At 39.7% G+C, this 16,980-nt stretch overlaps 1 protein-coding gene across 14 annotated transcripts in view; it reads left to right on the top strand.

Annotated features, from left to right (window-relative positions):
* The first annotated feature begins 455 nt into the window (after positions 1–455).
* tle3b (TLE family member 3, transcriptional corepressor b) overlaps positions 456–16,980 on the top strand; it is a 30,593-nt gene continuing 14,068 nt past the window's right edge. For 2 of the 14 annotated variants that reach the window (XM_051898649.1, XM_051898648.1), the window contains exons 1-7: positions 794–1,629; positions 2,034–2,321; positions 3,056–3,156; positions 3,497–3,560; positions 4,956–5,000; positions 12,501–12,563; positions 12,669–12,743. In XM_051898649.1, the coding sequence (XP_051754609.1) occupies positions 2,298–2,321; positions 3,056–3,156; positions 3,497–3,560; positions 4,956–5,000; positions 12,501–12,563; positions 12,669–12,743 (372 nt within the window). In that variant the 5' untranslated portion in view covers positions 794–1,629; positions 2,034–2,297. Of the gene's footprint in view, positions 760–792; positions 1,630–2,033; positions 2,322–3,055; positions 3,157–3,496; positions 3,561–4,955; positions 5,001–12,500; positions 12,564–12,668; positions 12,774–16,540; positions 16,574–16,980 lie in introns of those variants that run through there. The other 12 variants (XM_051898640.1, XM_051898641.1, XM_051898639.1 and 9 more) reach the window with 12 other exon arrangements.

Genomic DNA, 16,980 nt, shown 5'->3' with positions numbered 1-16,980 from the left:
CAGCAAATATCTAATATTGTTTTTTTTTTTTTTTAATTATTAAAAAAAAAAATATAATAATAACAATAGAGGATTATTAAACATATCATATTATACCCCTATTTGGTGAAAACAAATAAAGCCAGAAACAGTTGGCAACGACAAACCAGCCTCTGAGTGGAATAAATGTTTTGTTTTGTGGTAATGCGACTTGCATACATAGAAAAAAAATCAAACTGATATTTAGCCCCTACTAGCTTTTCCCTCTTTTGTTTTACGCAGGGCTCTTTTTACCACATGGTAGTGACAGATTGTTTGAGCTGGAAGGAAAAGCCATTCGAAGCTAATTAAGCAGCCATTCCAAGCACTATTCGCAGGCGGGAGGCTGAGAGGCACAGGCATTTGTCAGCGCTCTACCCCTCGTGGGCTTGATTGACAACTTAGGTCTCGAACTGACAACCCGTGTCGCTCTAAGCCAATCAGATGCAGGCCAGTGCTCTGATTGGTCAGCGGGCGCAGAACAAGGAGCTACGCCCCACGTGGGTCTGAGCAACACATGATAGGTTGGGTTTTTTTCGGGCGCAGACGTGGGCATGGAGGGTGTTGCTGAGCAGACAGCGTGAATCAAGTAATGAGGGCTGATTTCACAGATTATGCTGTTAATTTGAGTTACATTCAAAATCGGTAGCATAACTATACATCGGCAATGAGGGTGAGCGCTCGCATCACTGCTATCCATGTTAGGCGTCCTTGGAGAGGATAAAACAGGACACTTGAAAGGTGTTTCGGCTCAAACCAGTCGATCAGTTGCTCACATATTTTTTAAAATCAGTCACGAGTTCGCAGTTTGTTGAAAACATGTTATTAAAACATTATTTACGAAGCAGGAAAGAGTCAAAAGTATAACCAGATTTAGTGAAACAACTGATTTTCACTGAAACAACAACAGCAGACATGGTTATAAATCAGTGAATGGAAGCGCAACAGAACATTTCGCTTGTAATATGTATTTCTTAGGCTACAATCTATCTCTTGAGATTTCAGTTAGTGGCTAGACTTCGAACAATCGTCGCTCATGTAAGTTGTTTGTCTACGGGGAAAGCAACCTATTTTAGAGCCAAAATGGCGAACATGAGGTCAGATTTTTATTGGCCAATCAGCACGCGCCGAACAGACGTGCCCCACGTGGGATCCCAAGTTTGATTGGTCGGTCGCGGTGAAGTCCTTTTCGAGATTTGATTGGTCGCGTTCGGTTGTTCTCGCGGTAGTTGAGTCCGCGTGTCAGTGGGCAGTCTGTGTGTGGTACTGCGAGTGTTGGAGAAACTAGTCAAAGCGATTGCAAGCGGCTGGCTCGTACGAGGCAAACTTTTCACAACCAGACCTTTTTAAACAAACAAGCAAATAGGGATTGGGAGAAATTTCCAACATCGACAATTCTGCGAATTGTGTTAAAGCGAGACCCGAGTCTTGACTGAGGAAAACATTCTCGAAGCGATTGTAGGCGCTGCTTTTCTCGGGTTGGGATTGATTCCCAACCAGCGCCTAATACTGATCGTATAAGGTCACGAGTGGAGGACTTCGACGTTTCCGCGGAGCGAGGAATTATTGCTGCATTTACATTCGCGGAAAAGGATTTTATGGAGACTAAAGGTAACGCGGAAGATAACTTTCAAAAAATCCACTTGTAATATACACTGTTTATTTAGCAATTGAGCGCTCTTCGTGCTTTATTTTCTTCGTTCCTGTTTCCTAATTTGCAAAGCTGCTATTTCGTAATTTACTTCGAGGCGCGACATTGTGCTAAGCGGAATAAATGTTTTTTTTTTATTTATCTGTTTATCGAGGAATTGCTTGGGATTCTCTTGTTGTGTCTTATCTCCCGTTTCTGACATTGTTCTGTAATCTTGTCGGGTTACATTCAAGCAAACAGCAGTCAGATAATCTTGTTATTGCGAGAAGACTTGTAAGCAGCTTGTTAGTCGCAGCTCGCAGCGCAGTTGACAAGCAGCAAATGTGTGTTTGACTCGCTCTACACAACTATTCTGTGTTTACAGCACACGCGCCGCTGAATGCTTGACTCTTACTGGAGATAATGAGCCAACGCGCTGTGTTTTTGTTTTGCTCATCGGCTCTGTGAAGGATAAAGGGGTTAAATCGGGGAAAAGGAGTGCAAGAAGCGCGTGGATCGGGTGGACGAACCGGGCTTTGTGTGTCCGCGAGTGCAGGGAGGGGTGACGGACGGGCTCTCGCTCATCTACTCGGATTACTGAAGAACGCCACATCCCCTGGATCTTCACCTCAGAAAGGATACATTCAAGATGTATCCGCAGGGCCGGCATCCGGTGAGTAACAAATTATATTGATGCTCTGTGTCCAGCTCCACGCCGAGCGCGTTACCTTTTCGACCGTTGAGCTCGTGATCTGTTCTCTCGCGCACTATTGTGTCGCGTGACGTTTCTCGAGCGCGGTGTGTCCTTTATTTCTGCTCAAACTTAATGATGTGCTCTTCTTGATGTCGGTTAACTTGCTTCTGAACAGTGGCACATTTTCATCTCACTTTAAAGTAAAAAATAAACAATGGAAAAAACTGTAAGGAGGGGAATCAGTTGCTAGTTTTTGTCCGGGGCTGTTTAGACGCAGTGACCCGTCTGTGTCACGCCGACCGCTGCTGAGTGTTGGAGGTTGTTCCCACTAGAGTCTCCAAACCACCGACAGGCCGAGCTCGAGGGAGCGCCTGGGCACTTCTGACAAACCGCAATTCTGCGCCGATAAAATATAATTTCCCTGAAAATCGGGAAGCATGAAATGTGTTATTGACACCCGTGGTTATACCCATGACTTGTTCAAAAACACCGTGAAAGTAAAACCTGAGGCCCATGGACTGCTGTAAAAAGAGTAATAGAGAAGGTCGTAGTTTGTTGTGGTAATGGTGGTAGGAAGTCAAAAGTACAGTGACACGTTAAAAACACAGTTGGTGTAATAGCCTAGCATATTGCATCATTGACTAGGTTAGATTATATTAATAATGTGAGGTTTATGCTTTGCAACAGTTCACATAAATGATATTATTTTTCAGGCACCTCACCAGCCTGGTCAGCCAGGCTTCAAATTCACTGTAGCAGAATCTTGTGACAGGATCAAAGATGAATTTCAGTTCCTTCAAGCTCAGTACCACAGGTAAATATTGCTGTTAATGACCTATATGATGACGCATTTCACACCTGTTACTAGACTCAGAGACTCTGATGCTGCTTTATGTCTGTGTAAATTAAATACAGCCTCAGCACAACCTTAAATGTTGCAGTTGTCATAAGTTAATGAGTAGCTATATTATACTATGTATTATGTAATATACTGTTATTTATAGTAACCGTAATAGTAGTTTCATATTTTTATTTGTAATTTCATGTAAGTGACTAAGTATTTGTGTCAGCAAGTCCCATGTGTATGATCTTTAAGTGACTTTGCCGATCGGGAACACTTAGAGCTCATTCTGGGTCTTTTTCTCTTCTTACAGTCTTAAAGTGGAGTATGACAAACTGGCAAATGAGAAGACAGAGATGCAGCGACATTATGTCATGGTAAGAGCAAGATGTATTTCGTTTTTAATCTGAGGTCTGCTATCTGTTGTTCTTTTTTTTTTTTTTTTTCCATGAAAACAATGATAGGGCCACCAGCCAGCTATCTGAGCTAATGTTTAGTATCCACTACCTCTGTTTATTGTTTGATAGCGTTTGCATTGATTGCACCAAAGGATCAGTGGTGAGATTATAAGCGTGTGGGTGTTTTTATTTGTTGAAAAATGCCTGGAGGGTGTTTTGGACAGGGAGTTACTGCTCGTTCCATCTGCTCTGACCTGAGGTGCTGAGTGTCTCTTGACTTGAGTAAGAAAAAGGCAGGCATGCTCAGTTTAATCAGGTTTGGTTTTTTTGGTTGCAAACAGCATTTAAGGGTCCACTCTATTGTAAGTAATTTGTCAAGATTAAATGAGAGTTTTACGATAATGGCATGCAGTGAATGTAAACAACGTCGATTGTTTGGCTGTCATAACCAATTGAAAACCAAACAATGTATGCGTTTATACAATTTAGGTGTGTATAGTTGTTTTTGTCTGAAATTACTTAGAGACCTGACCCAGCTGAAATGTTATCAACGTTCAGGATGATTGCAGTCTCACTCAATATTGGCTCTTGTGTGCAGTTCAAGAATTACACTAATATTAGTTTGGCAGAACACCTCTTATTAGAAATCCAGTGAGTGGAAACTGAATTCCATCAGGATGTGATGTAATAGTGCACAGGTTGAACAGTGTTAACTGAGCTCTACTCTCTCTTATCTTATTTGAACATGCAGTAGGTATTGACTCAACATGCCGGCACCTTTGTTAAATATTATTTTTCAGAGGAATGGCGTGTGGTGAAAAAGGCCACTACCAGATAAACAAAATGAAATACACAGACATGCTCCGAGAAAAATAAATGTTTGCCTTAGTTGTTCGGATGAACATAGCCTGATCGGCTATTTTGAGTGTAGACTTTTATCTGGAGATGACACAGATGCATATGAGGAAACTCTTCACTGAAAATAAATGTTTCTTAGAGATGAAAAGGGTGTAGAAAGAGAGAGTGAAGGGTGGCAGATAAAATGCTTATTTGTCAGTTTTTGCTTAGTTTATTTTTAAGTGCTGCTTAGTAACTGGTTTGAGATTACTGTGCCTGCATGAATGCTACTGGTGAGTAAATAGTAAGTGGTCACTAAATAAGTGTTACCAGAAGGATTCATAAACATTGCTCTCTACTCCTATAATCAGGTAATTATCTGTGTCTTAGCTTTGTGTACACTTTTTTTTGTGTGTGTGTGTTAAAATGGGAAATAAATTGGGTGCATGATATATAAATAGAGGTGCTACTGTAGGCAGTAGCAATATACTAGCCTATTACTTGTGTGCTAAATGTATTTCTCATTTTCTCTTGCAGTACTATGAGATGTCCTATGGGCTGAACATTGAAATGCATAAACAGGTAAGTGATCTATTCTGACACCAGATTCTTTTCATTGTGTATTGTGTATGCCTAATTTTTTAGTGCGTGTCCTCTGCCATGACGGTAAACAAATTAGTCAAAGAGCTGATAATAGCACAGAAAGGTCTTTGCAGACAGTGTAGGGGTTTTCAGTGTAATGGCTTTTTTTTTTTTTCCATCTGTCAGAGTCTGCAAGCGGTGCATGCACAAAAACATGCAAGTATATGTTCTGAGTAGTGATGCATATGATTAAATTGATTACAGTGGTCGGAGAAATAGTGGTTAGTGCATGTTTAAATCTGGCTTGTGCAAGTTTGAATTTATTTCCTGAATCTGTTCCCCTTTCTTCTTTTCGTTTCCTTTGCCGCCCCTTTAAATAAAAGTGGTGTCTGCAAAGATGAAGGCACAGACAGAGGCTAGGCCAGTTAAAGGTCATTAGGTCAGCTGCATCCAGCAGGAATTATTTAACCTTTTTTAGTAATTGATGTGAATGGTTGCCATCACAGGCTGTCCTAATTGTTGGCAGGCTGTATGGTGTTTTTTTTTTTTTTTTATTTTTTTTTATTTTACTGCAACTGATCGATTGGTTTTGTAACAAATGCATTTTATGCATTTTAAAAGCTAGACCAGCCAACACCCCCAATTTCTCTTTCTCTCTGTCATTAGTAGTGATATGATGTATAGTCATATGAGGAGGGCTCAGTTTGAAGAGGCCCTTTATGGTTCTCACCCTGAGGCCTCACAAGGTTAATGGTATCAGTGTGAGGGTGGTGAATTGGAACAGCATGCACGATCCATCAGCTACTCCGTGTGTGTGTGTGTGTGTGTGTGTGTGTGTGTGTGTGTGTGTGTGTGTGTGTGTGTCTGGGCCACATGTCTCTCTCTCACAGACACTGCATTTTCTGAAAGGTTCTGTCAGGCACTTATCTCCAGCTGTGAGAGAGACGAAGAGAAAATGAAAAGGGAGGGAAGAGTAGGTGCAGGGGCTTTGCGCAAACAGGTTAATCGACTGGCTTTTTTTTTTTTTTTTGCAGAGCCTCTCTTTTGTTTATCAATAGAGCTCTGACTGAGTGGACTCAAACACATGAATTATTCATTGGAGCATGGACTCCCTGCTCTCTCTGGAGTTAGTGATGACAGCAGTCTGATAACACATAGTCTGCCCTCTAGTAGTGCTTTTGGCTGGAAAGGAACGGGAGGAAAATGCACCTAGGAGCCAGATTTGTCATATGCTTTCAGGATCCACCAGATTCAGAATACTATGAAATAACTGTTTCATGTAAACACGCTTGAGAGTTTGTAATGGCGCTGATCTTGCGGTACGTTAGAGCCTCAGGGCAGGATGGTGAGGGTACGGTCATGAGGGGGAGGCTGGCTGTGTGGGGGCAGGAACTGGACGGCTGTGCTTGTCAATTTAGCCCTTTAATTACTGAGCCTCAGAGGCCCCTCATCTGCTGTCCCTCTGTGTTTAACACAGTTCCCTCTGTCTTCATTTTCTTCCTCATTTTGTCCTGAAGTACTTTCTGCTGAATGAATGCAGAACTAGTGTGTGTGTTATCGTTGGTGTGGCTGTATTTGGTCAGTTCTTTGTGTGTGCACACACTAAGCCAGATTCATTAAGTGAAGCTCAGTCTGTGGCCTTAGAGGGTGAGAGAGAGCGAGGAGGGGGATTGAGACAGGCGGCGGGGAGGGAACTTGTTCGGATGAATAATTTATTCAGGATTCCAGGAATTGTTTGCCAAGGTGATGATGGTCGATTTGATTCTGAGCCAAAGCAAACTGACTCGGAGCACACTGCAGTCTCTCTTCAGAAGTGTTTGTGTACATGTGAGTGAGATGTCTAGTGGTGACAAAGTGCATGCGCATTATCATGGCAGGCCAGTGAATTCCTAAAAGGCAATCATGAGCTGCTTAAATCAAATAGTGCAGATAGGGTTATATTATAATTAGTGGTCAGCTGATATATAGACCGATATTTGGCTTTTTTTTTTTTTTTTTTTTTGGCCGATGTGTCAGAAATGGGACATTTATTTTGACAGCAATGAGAACCACCGGTGCCTGAACACATAGCGCTCCTATTCTGTCTTCGTTAGTTTACGGTCTGTTTAATAGTGTTGTGCTGATAGACGATAGTATCGTGTATCAACGATAGTCAGAGATATCAGCAATGGCTGATGCTTTTGAAGATATCAAGACAAATTTATGAAATTATTATTAATATTGTTGTTATTATTATCAGGCTAGTATTAACAAATTAATATTAGGGCCTACAATTTATTTGCCTTCCCTAATTTCATAACGACATCACCACATAACCACACTTGCAACACCGATACGCACGTATGAGGATTGAAGAAGACTCAAAGAAAATGTTGAAAAACAGGCTACAAAACTTATTTAACAAGAACTATTGATTCTTCTCATTTATTCACTATCATTAATGTATAGTCCACAAGAGAAATATTAAGTCAATAAATTAAGATTGATATACCGTAATTAGCATTGAGGTGGATTCAGCTCTGAGAAAATTAATGCGCCGTGCAGCATCAGATGCCAAAAGCTCGGTCAATTTTTACTTTTACTTTTACTTTAGGGGAATAATTGACTGTGGTTTGAGACTCCATGTCATAACTCATGCAAAGTTTGCAAATTGCATGTGTGATATCCACAGGCTCACCTGTTGGATTAAATATTTCTACGCAACGTGATATTTCTTCATCACCAGCTCCACCTTTGCTCGTAAAATGGTCAAAAAAGATTCTCATTTCCCACGGTAATAAAACAAATTAAGTAAATTATTAAATGAACAAGTAAATAAGTAAATTAATGATCAAATAAGTAAACTATTGCAATCCGCCCACCAGATATAATAATATCATGTATCGCCATTCTCACAGGCTCATAATAGGATATGCCGCATATCACCCAGCACTACTTATTAACAGTTATTAGACAGGACTGTTGAACAAAGAAAGGGTATGCAAAAAAGTATTATTAGTAATAGCAAACAGTAAAATTAGTAATATAATACGATATTTACCATCAGCATTTAACAAATACGCATTTATATTGGTTAAACAAATCTATGAATATCTAATAAACATTTAATTTCACAAACCTTGCATTCTTAGTCAAATCGATATGCAAGATCTTCTGAAGTGTGCATTTGTGCACGCTTTAAACCCTTAATTTTAGACTATGCTGTGCTATAATCACTTGTCCACTGTTATATTCATGTCATTTGCTCTGTGCTGTTTCTAAAATTAGTGTTACCTTGTCGTTTTTAAAAAAAAAAAGATTCTAAATAGATTTATTTAAAAAAAAAAAAAAATACTGTAATAGGATTATAGAATCAAGAATGCAATCTAAAGTCTGTTTATTTGACAGATTTTTAAATTTTCAAATTATTTATTTCTAACTAAATAATATAAATTGTAAATAGAGAGCTGCCCTGCTCTCTAAGGTATTTGCATCAGCCATCAAAAAATTATCTGTCAACTGCTTAAATTTTATATATATATATTATTATTATTTTTTTTTTTAATCTTATTGGAGTTAAATTTATTTATTTTTTACATACATTTGTGTCCCAATTTGCATACTTTAGCGCTGTTCTATGCCATTTTTGAATAGTGATGTATAGTGTGAGTAGTGTTTACACTAAATATTCCAAAAAGAAAAAGCGCACTTCATATACCTGCATGATGCATTGATTTAACTGGAAAAACTAATTGTGAAATGTTGGACACTTTATGCGCTCAACTGTTGTAAGCTTTAATTACATGATACCATAGGGGGAGGTGCTATCATACTCCAATGTTGGATGATAAAATAACTTTATGAAGTTTATACACTAGAGGGTGGATTATATATTATAAGTGCATAGTGTATTGTGCGTCATTTGGGACATACCTTATATTTTATCTAAATAAAATGTAAAATCAGTTGCTTTAAATGAAAGTAAATTCCTGTCACAACATTATAATTTTCAGCATGGAGGTTACATTTACATTAAATGTTTATTAATTCATTTAAGTGAGCACTTTTTTTGTATCACTCACAGTGAAATATCCAATATTGCCCAACATGCATTTTAAATGCAGACCAAAACTAATAAATTTGAAGTCTCTAATATCGAGCGATTAATCTTTTTATTATTTATTTACCCACTCGAAATAGCTACACTGAATGTGTGTTATGTTATTGGACACTGCAGTGTGTAATCAGATACAAGCAGGAGATTTTAACCTGCTTGCCACATTACATCTTTAGTGGTGGATATAGATATGGTGGTGTTTGTGTGTGTAATTTTAGGCCACATCTGTCTCTCAGCTCTGTTCACTGAACCAGGTGGTCGTGTCTGTGTCCTTTGTGTCCGGCTTCAGCAGATGAATGCACAGAGTGACACCAACATCACTAAACAGTTCCAACAGGATTTGTGCTGCATATGCAGCGAGGGCAAGACAGAGACACCCCGTACAGACGACTGCTGCTCAATGCAGCCTTTCAGCCCGAGGGAAGCCAAGGGTTAGAGGACGCTGTGTCAGGCGAGAAGGAATGAACTCAAATGTGTAAATGCCATTGAGTGCTTTCCTTTATTTGTTAGCGTGTCTTATCTGTGAAGAATGTATATGTGGCTTTTTATGTTTGAGTGAGCATGTAAATGCAAGTTCAACCATACAAACGGACTCCTTACTTTCTCTCCCTCTTGTCTGTAATTGTTCTTTGAGTCACAGAGAGAGTGCAGCTGTATGTGTGTTCATTTGTCAGTGAGTGGCTCTCCTTCAGTGTGCAGTTGTTTTGCAGCATATTTAATCCTCATCAGTGTCTCCCTGCACTCAGCTCGTACCCACAGCAACAGGTAAATGGCTTCTGGCGTGCCATTGACAAGGCTGTGTGTGAGAGCTCTTCACATGCTGCTTGACAGCACTGAGCACCTGGGATTGTGAAGCTGAGCAGAAAGCCTCTCTCTGCTGAAGGGCCTTGTTTTCACTCCCTGTGCCCTATTTTTTTTTTTTTTTTTTTTTTTTTTTTTTTTTTTTCATCAGCCTGTGTGGGAGCTGTTCTAGTAGCTTACAGCACTCAGCAATACCACACTTCCTGTTCTCTTCCCATGGTGCAGTGGTTTAATCTGAGGTTAATGTATGTAGTAGTTTAGTTTGTGTGAAGTGATTCGGATTAAAATCCCTTTGGCTTGTTTTACGGACTCTATCAAGGGTGAATCACACACGTACAAAAAACATCCCCAGGTCACATTTTGTCTCAGAAAACAAAAGAAAGAAATTATTTTGCATAAAGGGAAAAAAAAAAAAAAAATCCATTAAGATTATTTGCACAATTTTGTTGCTTTCTTTCTTAGTTTATCATTACAGTAATATGTCTAGGTAACTTTTCTGTTTTCTTTTTGTTTGTTCTTTGGTAATTCCCTTAGTTTCCTCTAAATTGTTTCTCTCTTTTTTTTTTCTTTTTTTTTTTACTGTAATAGTACAGTATTTATTTTTTTTTAATCATGATAATGAGATTGGAGGATAAAATGTCATTTAATAGTCAATGTCACAATGCAAAAAATCTTTAATTTTTATATTTGTAAGATCATTAAGCATAGACATTTTTATTTTCGTGAGATTCGCCCTTGTCTTACCTAAAGTGTTTTTGTTTTGTTTTTTCCCCTTTTTTTAATGTAGATATTTGTATCACAATCCGCATTGTTTGATTCAAGCCGGCATCACAACAGGAGGCTGTTTGCTAAAGCTTGGATGCTGTGGTACATGGTGTTGTGTACTAACAAGTCATGTATGCCGTTTATCAGTAGAAAAGTCGCTTCTGATAATTACTGTGGAATTTCTTCTCCTTTGGACGGTCACCAGGGTTTTTTGGCTCAGACATAAGGGCTTGTGTTTCTCAATCTTCCCTCTCTTAACACACACACACACACACACACACACTAACTTCACCCCACCCATGAAAGACAAGCCGTTACTCCCCACTCCCCCCTCTGCTCCCTTTCATCCCACATTAATTTGCTGAGTTGATCTGATCGACAGGCCGAAAATTCAATTTAATGACCTGCCCCTGTGCGCGTAATATGATTTTACTGCCTGTTATGGTCAAGCAGAGCTCCAATTTACATAATGATCTGAGGGAGAGATAGGGGTGGGCCGGTTGCTGTGGCAACCTCAGAGTGGCATACAGGAATGGAAGCCTAGAGGAGGGGGTGAACTGATGGAGTGAGCGAGGAAAAAGGACTGTGTGTGTATGAGGGCAGGCACCGTTTTTATGCTTGAATATTTCTTTTGGTTAGATGCCAACAGATTGTTGTTGTATGCATTTGTTTTGTGAAGGAGTGTGTGTTTGTGTAGCAAAGCTGGGCTGAAAAAGCATTAATAGCTCAATGACTCTGAAGGGGTGTGGAGAGGGCTTAGATCCTTTGTTCACGTCCCTAGAGACAGTTCATCACAGGTCAGAACACATCCACTCTCACCCGCTCTAAAGAGAGACCGAATCCATCAGAGTGCCAGGGTCAGCACCCTCCCACAGGCACCGAGGTCACGCTGCCAAAAAATGAACGGAATGTGGCTTGCAGTGAAAGAAAGAGAAATTTCTCTCCTCCCTCACCTGCTGGGCCATCTGCTCCAACCTATAATCAATTTGTTCACCGCCCCATACTTCCTCTCCCCCCTCCCTCATTCTCTCCTTTCCCTTCTCTCCCTTTCATCCTGAAGCGTTAGCATAGCTCATGATGAAATATAGCTCTTGGGGACTTCAGGTAGCTGTGAGTAATGCAGGAGAACCAGAGCACGTTGGCTGATTACCCTGTCCGTCTCTCCATATCAATAAAAGTCATTTTGAATATTGCTGTAGGGCTCTGGTTCCTCGCCTCCTGCGCTGCTGGAATGGGAGCATTGGGAAAAATGGTAATTGCTCAGTATTGCCATCGTTAATCTCCCAGCACCAAATCAGCATTAGCATATTTCAGCATCTTAATGAAATAATCTGTCTGGGTAATGAGGGGGTGGTGGGGTGGTTGAGGCCAGACGACCCCTCCCCCCCACCTTCCTTTATCTCTCCTTCGCTCTCTCCATCTCTTGGCCAGATGGGCACCGCAGGCCTTCTGCCCATCTTGGCCTGGCAGAGCTGTGGATTTGGCCAGATCTGTTTCAGTAGCAGTGTGCTGGAGCGCTGTTTGGCTTTGTGAGCCGCACACACCATACCAGCCCTCAAAGAGCCTCATATTCATTATGCGCCGAATCAGACACATGGCAACATTAGCGAAAACAGACGTTTCTGAAATTTTTACTTCATTAATCAGGAGTTCTGGAGGTATCCCATCATGCCTCCTTTAGATCCACGGAGGCTTGATTAGAGCATTCAGCAACGTGAAAGTAACATGAGGGTTTCAGAGCACTTGCTGTTGGGAATTAAGTACATTTGAGTGATTAGAGAAGAGCTGACAACATTTAATAACCGCACTGTTTGTATGTCTCTCTTTTTCTATTTCAGACTGAGATTGCCAAACGGCTAAATGCAATTCTTGCTCAAATAATGCCTTTTTTGTCACAAGAGGTAAATATTCTCCATCTCTTTTTATAAAATGAGCTGTTAGCTATCTTTATTTCCGTTAGCCCATGATTATTTGCTGTGTATTGATTTCTTTTCTCTTTCCTCCAGCACCAACAGCAGGTCGCACAGGCTGTTGAACGTGCTAAGCAAGTGACAATGACCGAGTTGAATGCCATCATCGGGGTACGTGGACTTCCCAATCTGCCTCTCACCGTGTGTATACCCCTCTTTCTCCTTCATTTGACCAGGGCCAGGGACAAACCTGCACACATGCAGCTCATTGTACTAATGCATTCATGCCTGGCTCCTAAATGACAATTGGATTTATAGTGTGTAGTAATAAAGATCAAATTTGCTCTTAAAGAAGCAGCTAAATTAGCCTTCTCCCACAGGTGGGGCCAAAGGTGATACGTCAGTCGTAATCCTCCACTGTAAAACCTTAAATCCAACATGTATCACTTCAGCAGCTCTTAAACAGCTGTTTATACTTGTGTTCTGGGAGGAGATCAGGATTGTTGGCGTGTCTTAGTCCCATCAGTCTCCTGCTGCAGATTTGCTCCTGCCCGTCATGGTCTGATTTTTACTTTGTTTTAATTTGTAATGTGATGTTTACACCATTTTGTTTGCCTTTTTAAGCCGTCGTTTTTGTCTGGTCAATATGTGCCGATCTGTGTGTCTGTTTGTCACAGGGTTTGAGATGCATGTGGAGAAAGACGTGTTTGGGCTTGTGTAGTTAAGCTCTTGTTTTGATCACACAAAGGGAGAAGTCTAATTCTGTCAGGGTTGTCTGTGATTACCCATGTTAAATACTTTAAAGAGCTTGTTTTAAGGAGCATTGAGAAGCTTCCTACTGACTTGGGCAACACAAACATTACTTGAATTACAGCCTTAGATTTTTGGGAAAGTAAACGGGTCCAACCAATACGTTTAATTGATAATATTTTTTTTATTTAAATCAAAATTATGCAGTCCTGTAGGTCAGTAGACTATAAACAGAAGTACTCTTACATGCACAGTTAAGCAAGCAATAGCAGTTTTTTGTGTAGTCAAGCTACAGTCTTCATCTTTCTGTCCAAATATACATGACACAATGTGTAATTGAATAATTGAAGGTGTCGTTCAGAGCAAGCGCACAACGCTAAAGTCAGTTGTATTCTGACAAGTGTGTATACATGCTTGACAGTCTAGGTCTGTTAGTCAGACTTTTCAAAAAACAAAGTAATGCAATTTCAGTCAGACTAAAGGCCCATTCACATCAAAAACATAAACTATAAAGATAACTATAATGTAATATTAGTGTCCTCACCAGCTAATAATAATGTTCTGTTTATTATAAAAGTGTGCGCAGTTATGCCATCTTCAGATTTAAATGCTCAAGCTCTTTAAATTCCAGTGGATTCTGATTCTGACATCTGTTATGCTGCTTGATATTTCACACTGGTATTTATCGTATTGTTTTAATATATTATTGTAATCAAACACACTGTTTTGTAGCGCAAAGTAGTTTACTGTTTACTGCAATTTGTTGTTCTAGTATTTTCCTATAGTGGGAAATCTCTCGCACGTTCACAAAAAATGGCTTTCTTCCGCATTGAACAAGGTAGACAATTGTTTGAACAGGCCTTAAACCATTCGCATTTCATTTTAAATAGACAAATTATAGTTTTATTCCACCTTATCAAACTTTGAATGCGCATGTAATAGTTCTTGGTGTTTTTCCTGTGGTGAGTGTGGTTACCCAGCTTTGATTAGCCTGGGCTGGGCTTGTGGGTAGGAGGTCCTGAGCTGGGTCAGGACAGCCAGAGCCAGATATTGGAATTCAATTAAGGCAAATGAGCCAAGACTCTGACCCCTGTTTTCAAGGTAATTGCTTCCTCGAATCTGCCTGAATGCAACTGTCGACGGGGCTCCATCATTTAACAGCTAGCCATTCAGCAGAGCAGCTTGGCAAGAGGTGGGGGAGGCATGGGGGCAGGGCTTGTTGCTTCAGCTCACGCATACACACACTTAGCAGTCACATGGTCATCATGATGGTGGATAAATAGATGTAGTCAGGCAGACACTTGCCGCACTGTTGCAGGAATTAACACACATCCTCACAGGCTTGAGAGAAAAAAACAAGCTTTTATTTGTTGGCTGGTGAGATGGCAGGAGATCAATCTGTGTGCCCTGGTGAAGGGGGAGGGGGGGGGGGGGGGGGGGGGGGGGGGTCATTAAAGATTCACTGTTAATCAGGAGCCAGCAGCGTTTGGCACGGAGAGAGAGAAAGGGAGAGGATAAGGAAGATTGTGAAAGGAGAGATAGAGACATTGTGAGAGGGAGTGATATCCACAGGGAGGGGCAGAGGCAAATAAGTGGGTTAGCAAGAGGATAGAGACGCCCATGAAAGCTTTAGTCTGCGGTACGACTGACCTGTTAAAGTGGTAGTGCTGTACATGTCTGTGGCTTTGCCAATAAGTTGCTGCCATTGAGTTCTTGGGTTAATGATGCAACAGTATAAATAAAACACACGCACATATTACAGATGTTAGGGCTGCACGGTTGTTCAAAATAAAATTGAAAACGTGAAATGGCATAATGCGATAATCAAATCACAAGGGTTGCGATATAATTAAATGTATGTGCTGCATGTTTCAGAGTGAAGCATGGTACTGTTCTTTTTGTTCAATATTTTTAGTGTGACTTGGTTCAGTATTAATACAGTGTAGTAATGTCTCATTGTTTTTCATTTCAATTATTAGTAGTAAAAAAAAATAAATTACAAAACATTTATCATTATTTTTTTAGGGGTGTAACAATATATCATGTCACAATATATCGCAATATGAAAATGCAACAATATGTATCTGGTGGGGGGAGGGTAGGGGTTCAAGTTTACAGAGTTTTAGTGTCAGTTCTACATTAAACTACTGTATAGAATTTTGAATATAATGTATAATAGTGCAATGGGGGAATATTTGTGGGGCCTGATAATGCCAAATGTCTTGTGTTACCAGTAAAAAGAGTCCTACATTATTCTAAATGTATCTAGTCAATGACAGTGCAAGCGTATTTGTATTTTTCTGCATTTTTAGCTTCAGAATCATGAATATTTTTATTCTGGTATCAACATTGTCCTGTGCATTGGTTTACCAGTACCAAGTCCAAGGCTATTCATTTCCACCCCCAATGTAATACCAAATTTAGCATTTTAATCAACAGTTAATTTTTTTGTTAACCTTTTACCTTGTGTCTTGAAGTATCGCAATATCGTATTGTGAGTTCAGTATCGTGATATGTATCGAATCATGACATGAGGGTATTGCTATATCATTATTATTTTTATTAAGTCATATTGATATATAATCACAAAAATATTTCACCAAATTGTGCAGTCATTTTAAATTGCAATCGCATTTTTTTTTTTTTTTTTTATCAGAGAAATTGCAATTCATTAACTTAATCACCACTTGAGATGGATATTAATTCAGGTGTGATAAAGCCAAACTTGATCTTCATTTCATAAATTGTATTAATTTTTATGTAGAAGTCAATGTGTATGTTAATGCTTTTCATGTAAAACATTAGTGGCTGACTCTGAGGTTTGCTGCTGGTTTGCTCTTTGTTTTGATACAGAACACCAGATTCACTTTGCATACTGTTTCTGTTCATTTGCATTTCAGATTTCACACTAGCAGCATAAATGGCCTCAGTCTGTCTCAAAACATGGCTTATAACAATAAAGGCGAATGTTCAGCCAGTTATTTGCCACTTTTAAACTATTAGCGGTTTACTAACTTAATTTCTAGGAAGGTTAAGGGTGTTCAGCACTGTGCTAAGGTTAGAAAAACACATTTAAATTCAAAAGCACCCTTCATTGCTAAAATAGTGTTGGTCAGCATGGTGTGCCTGGGTGGATTTGTGAAGTAGTGATGTGTTATTCATGAGTGACTGTCTATGTGAGCATGTAATGACATGCTCGTCTCTTTTTCTCTCATCAGCAGCAGCCTCATGCTGTCTACCCTTCTCTGATGGTCAGTGCTGAAGACAGACTGTGTGTGTTATATTGGGGTTTTTGAAGTGAAGCTGACACCCCAACATTCTTTAGATCTTAACGCTTCTGTTAGCTAGTGTGTTTATGTTCAGCATTGTTCTTCCTTCAGTCAGTGGTGTCAAAGCAATGGTTTTTTACTGCGGGAATAATAGTGCTTGCTCACACGGGTTTATAAATATATATTAGTGTTCTTTAGATGATCACTGCAGGACTGCTGACGCATCAATAAAATGTATTTGATACACATTTTGTTTGCTTAAAAGAAAAACTGAATGCATTAAAACTAAATGCATTAAATTTTGCATGAGAAAAATGTTTATGTATTTAGAGCCACAATCTTAGATTACTATCAGTTGTCTATTCACAAGTCTAATATATACAGTATGT

Source organism: Ctenopharyngodon idella, chromosome 7 (genome assembly GCF_019924925.1).
Source record: "Ctenopharyngodon idella isolate HZGC_01 chromosome 7, HZGC01, whole genome shotgun sequence".
NCBI lineage: Eukaryota > Metazoa > Chordata > Actinopteri > Cypriniformes > Xenocyprididae > Ctenopharyngodon > Ctenopharyngodon idella.
The sequence above is the reverse complement of the archived record's forward strand: the minus strand, read 5'-3'. Positions and strand labels throughout refer to the sequence as shown.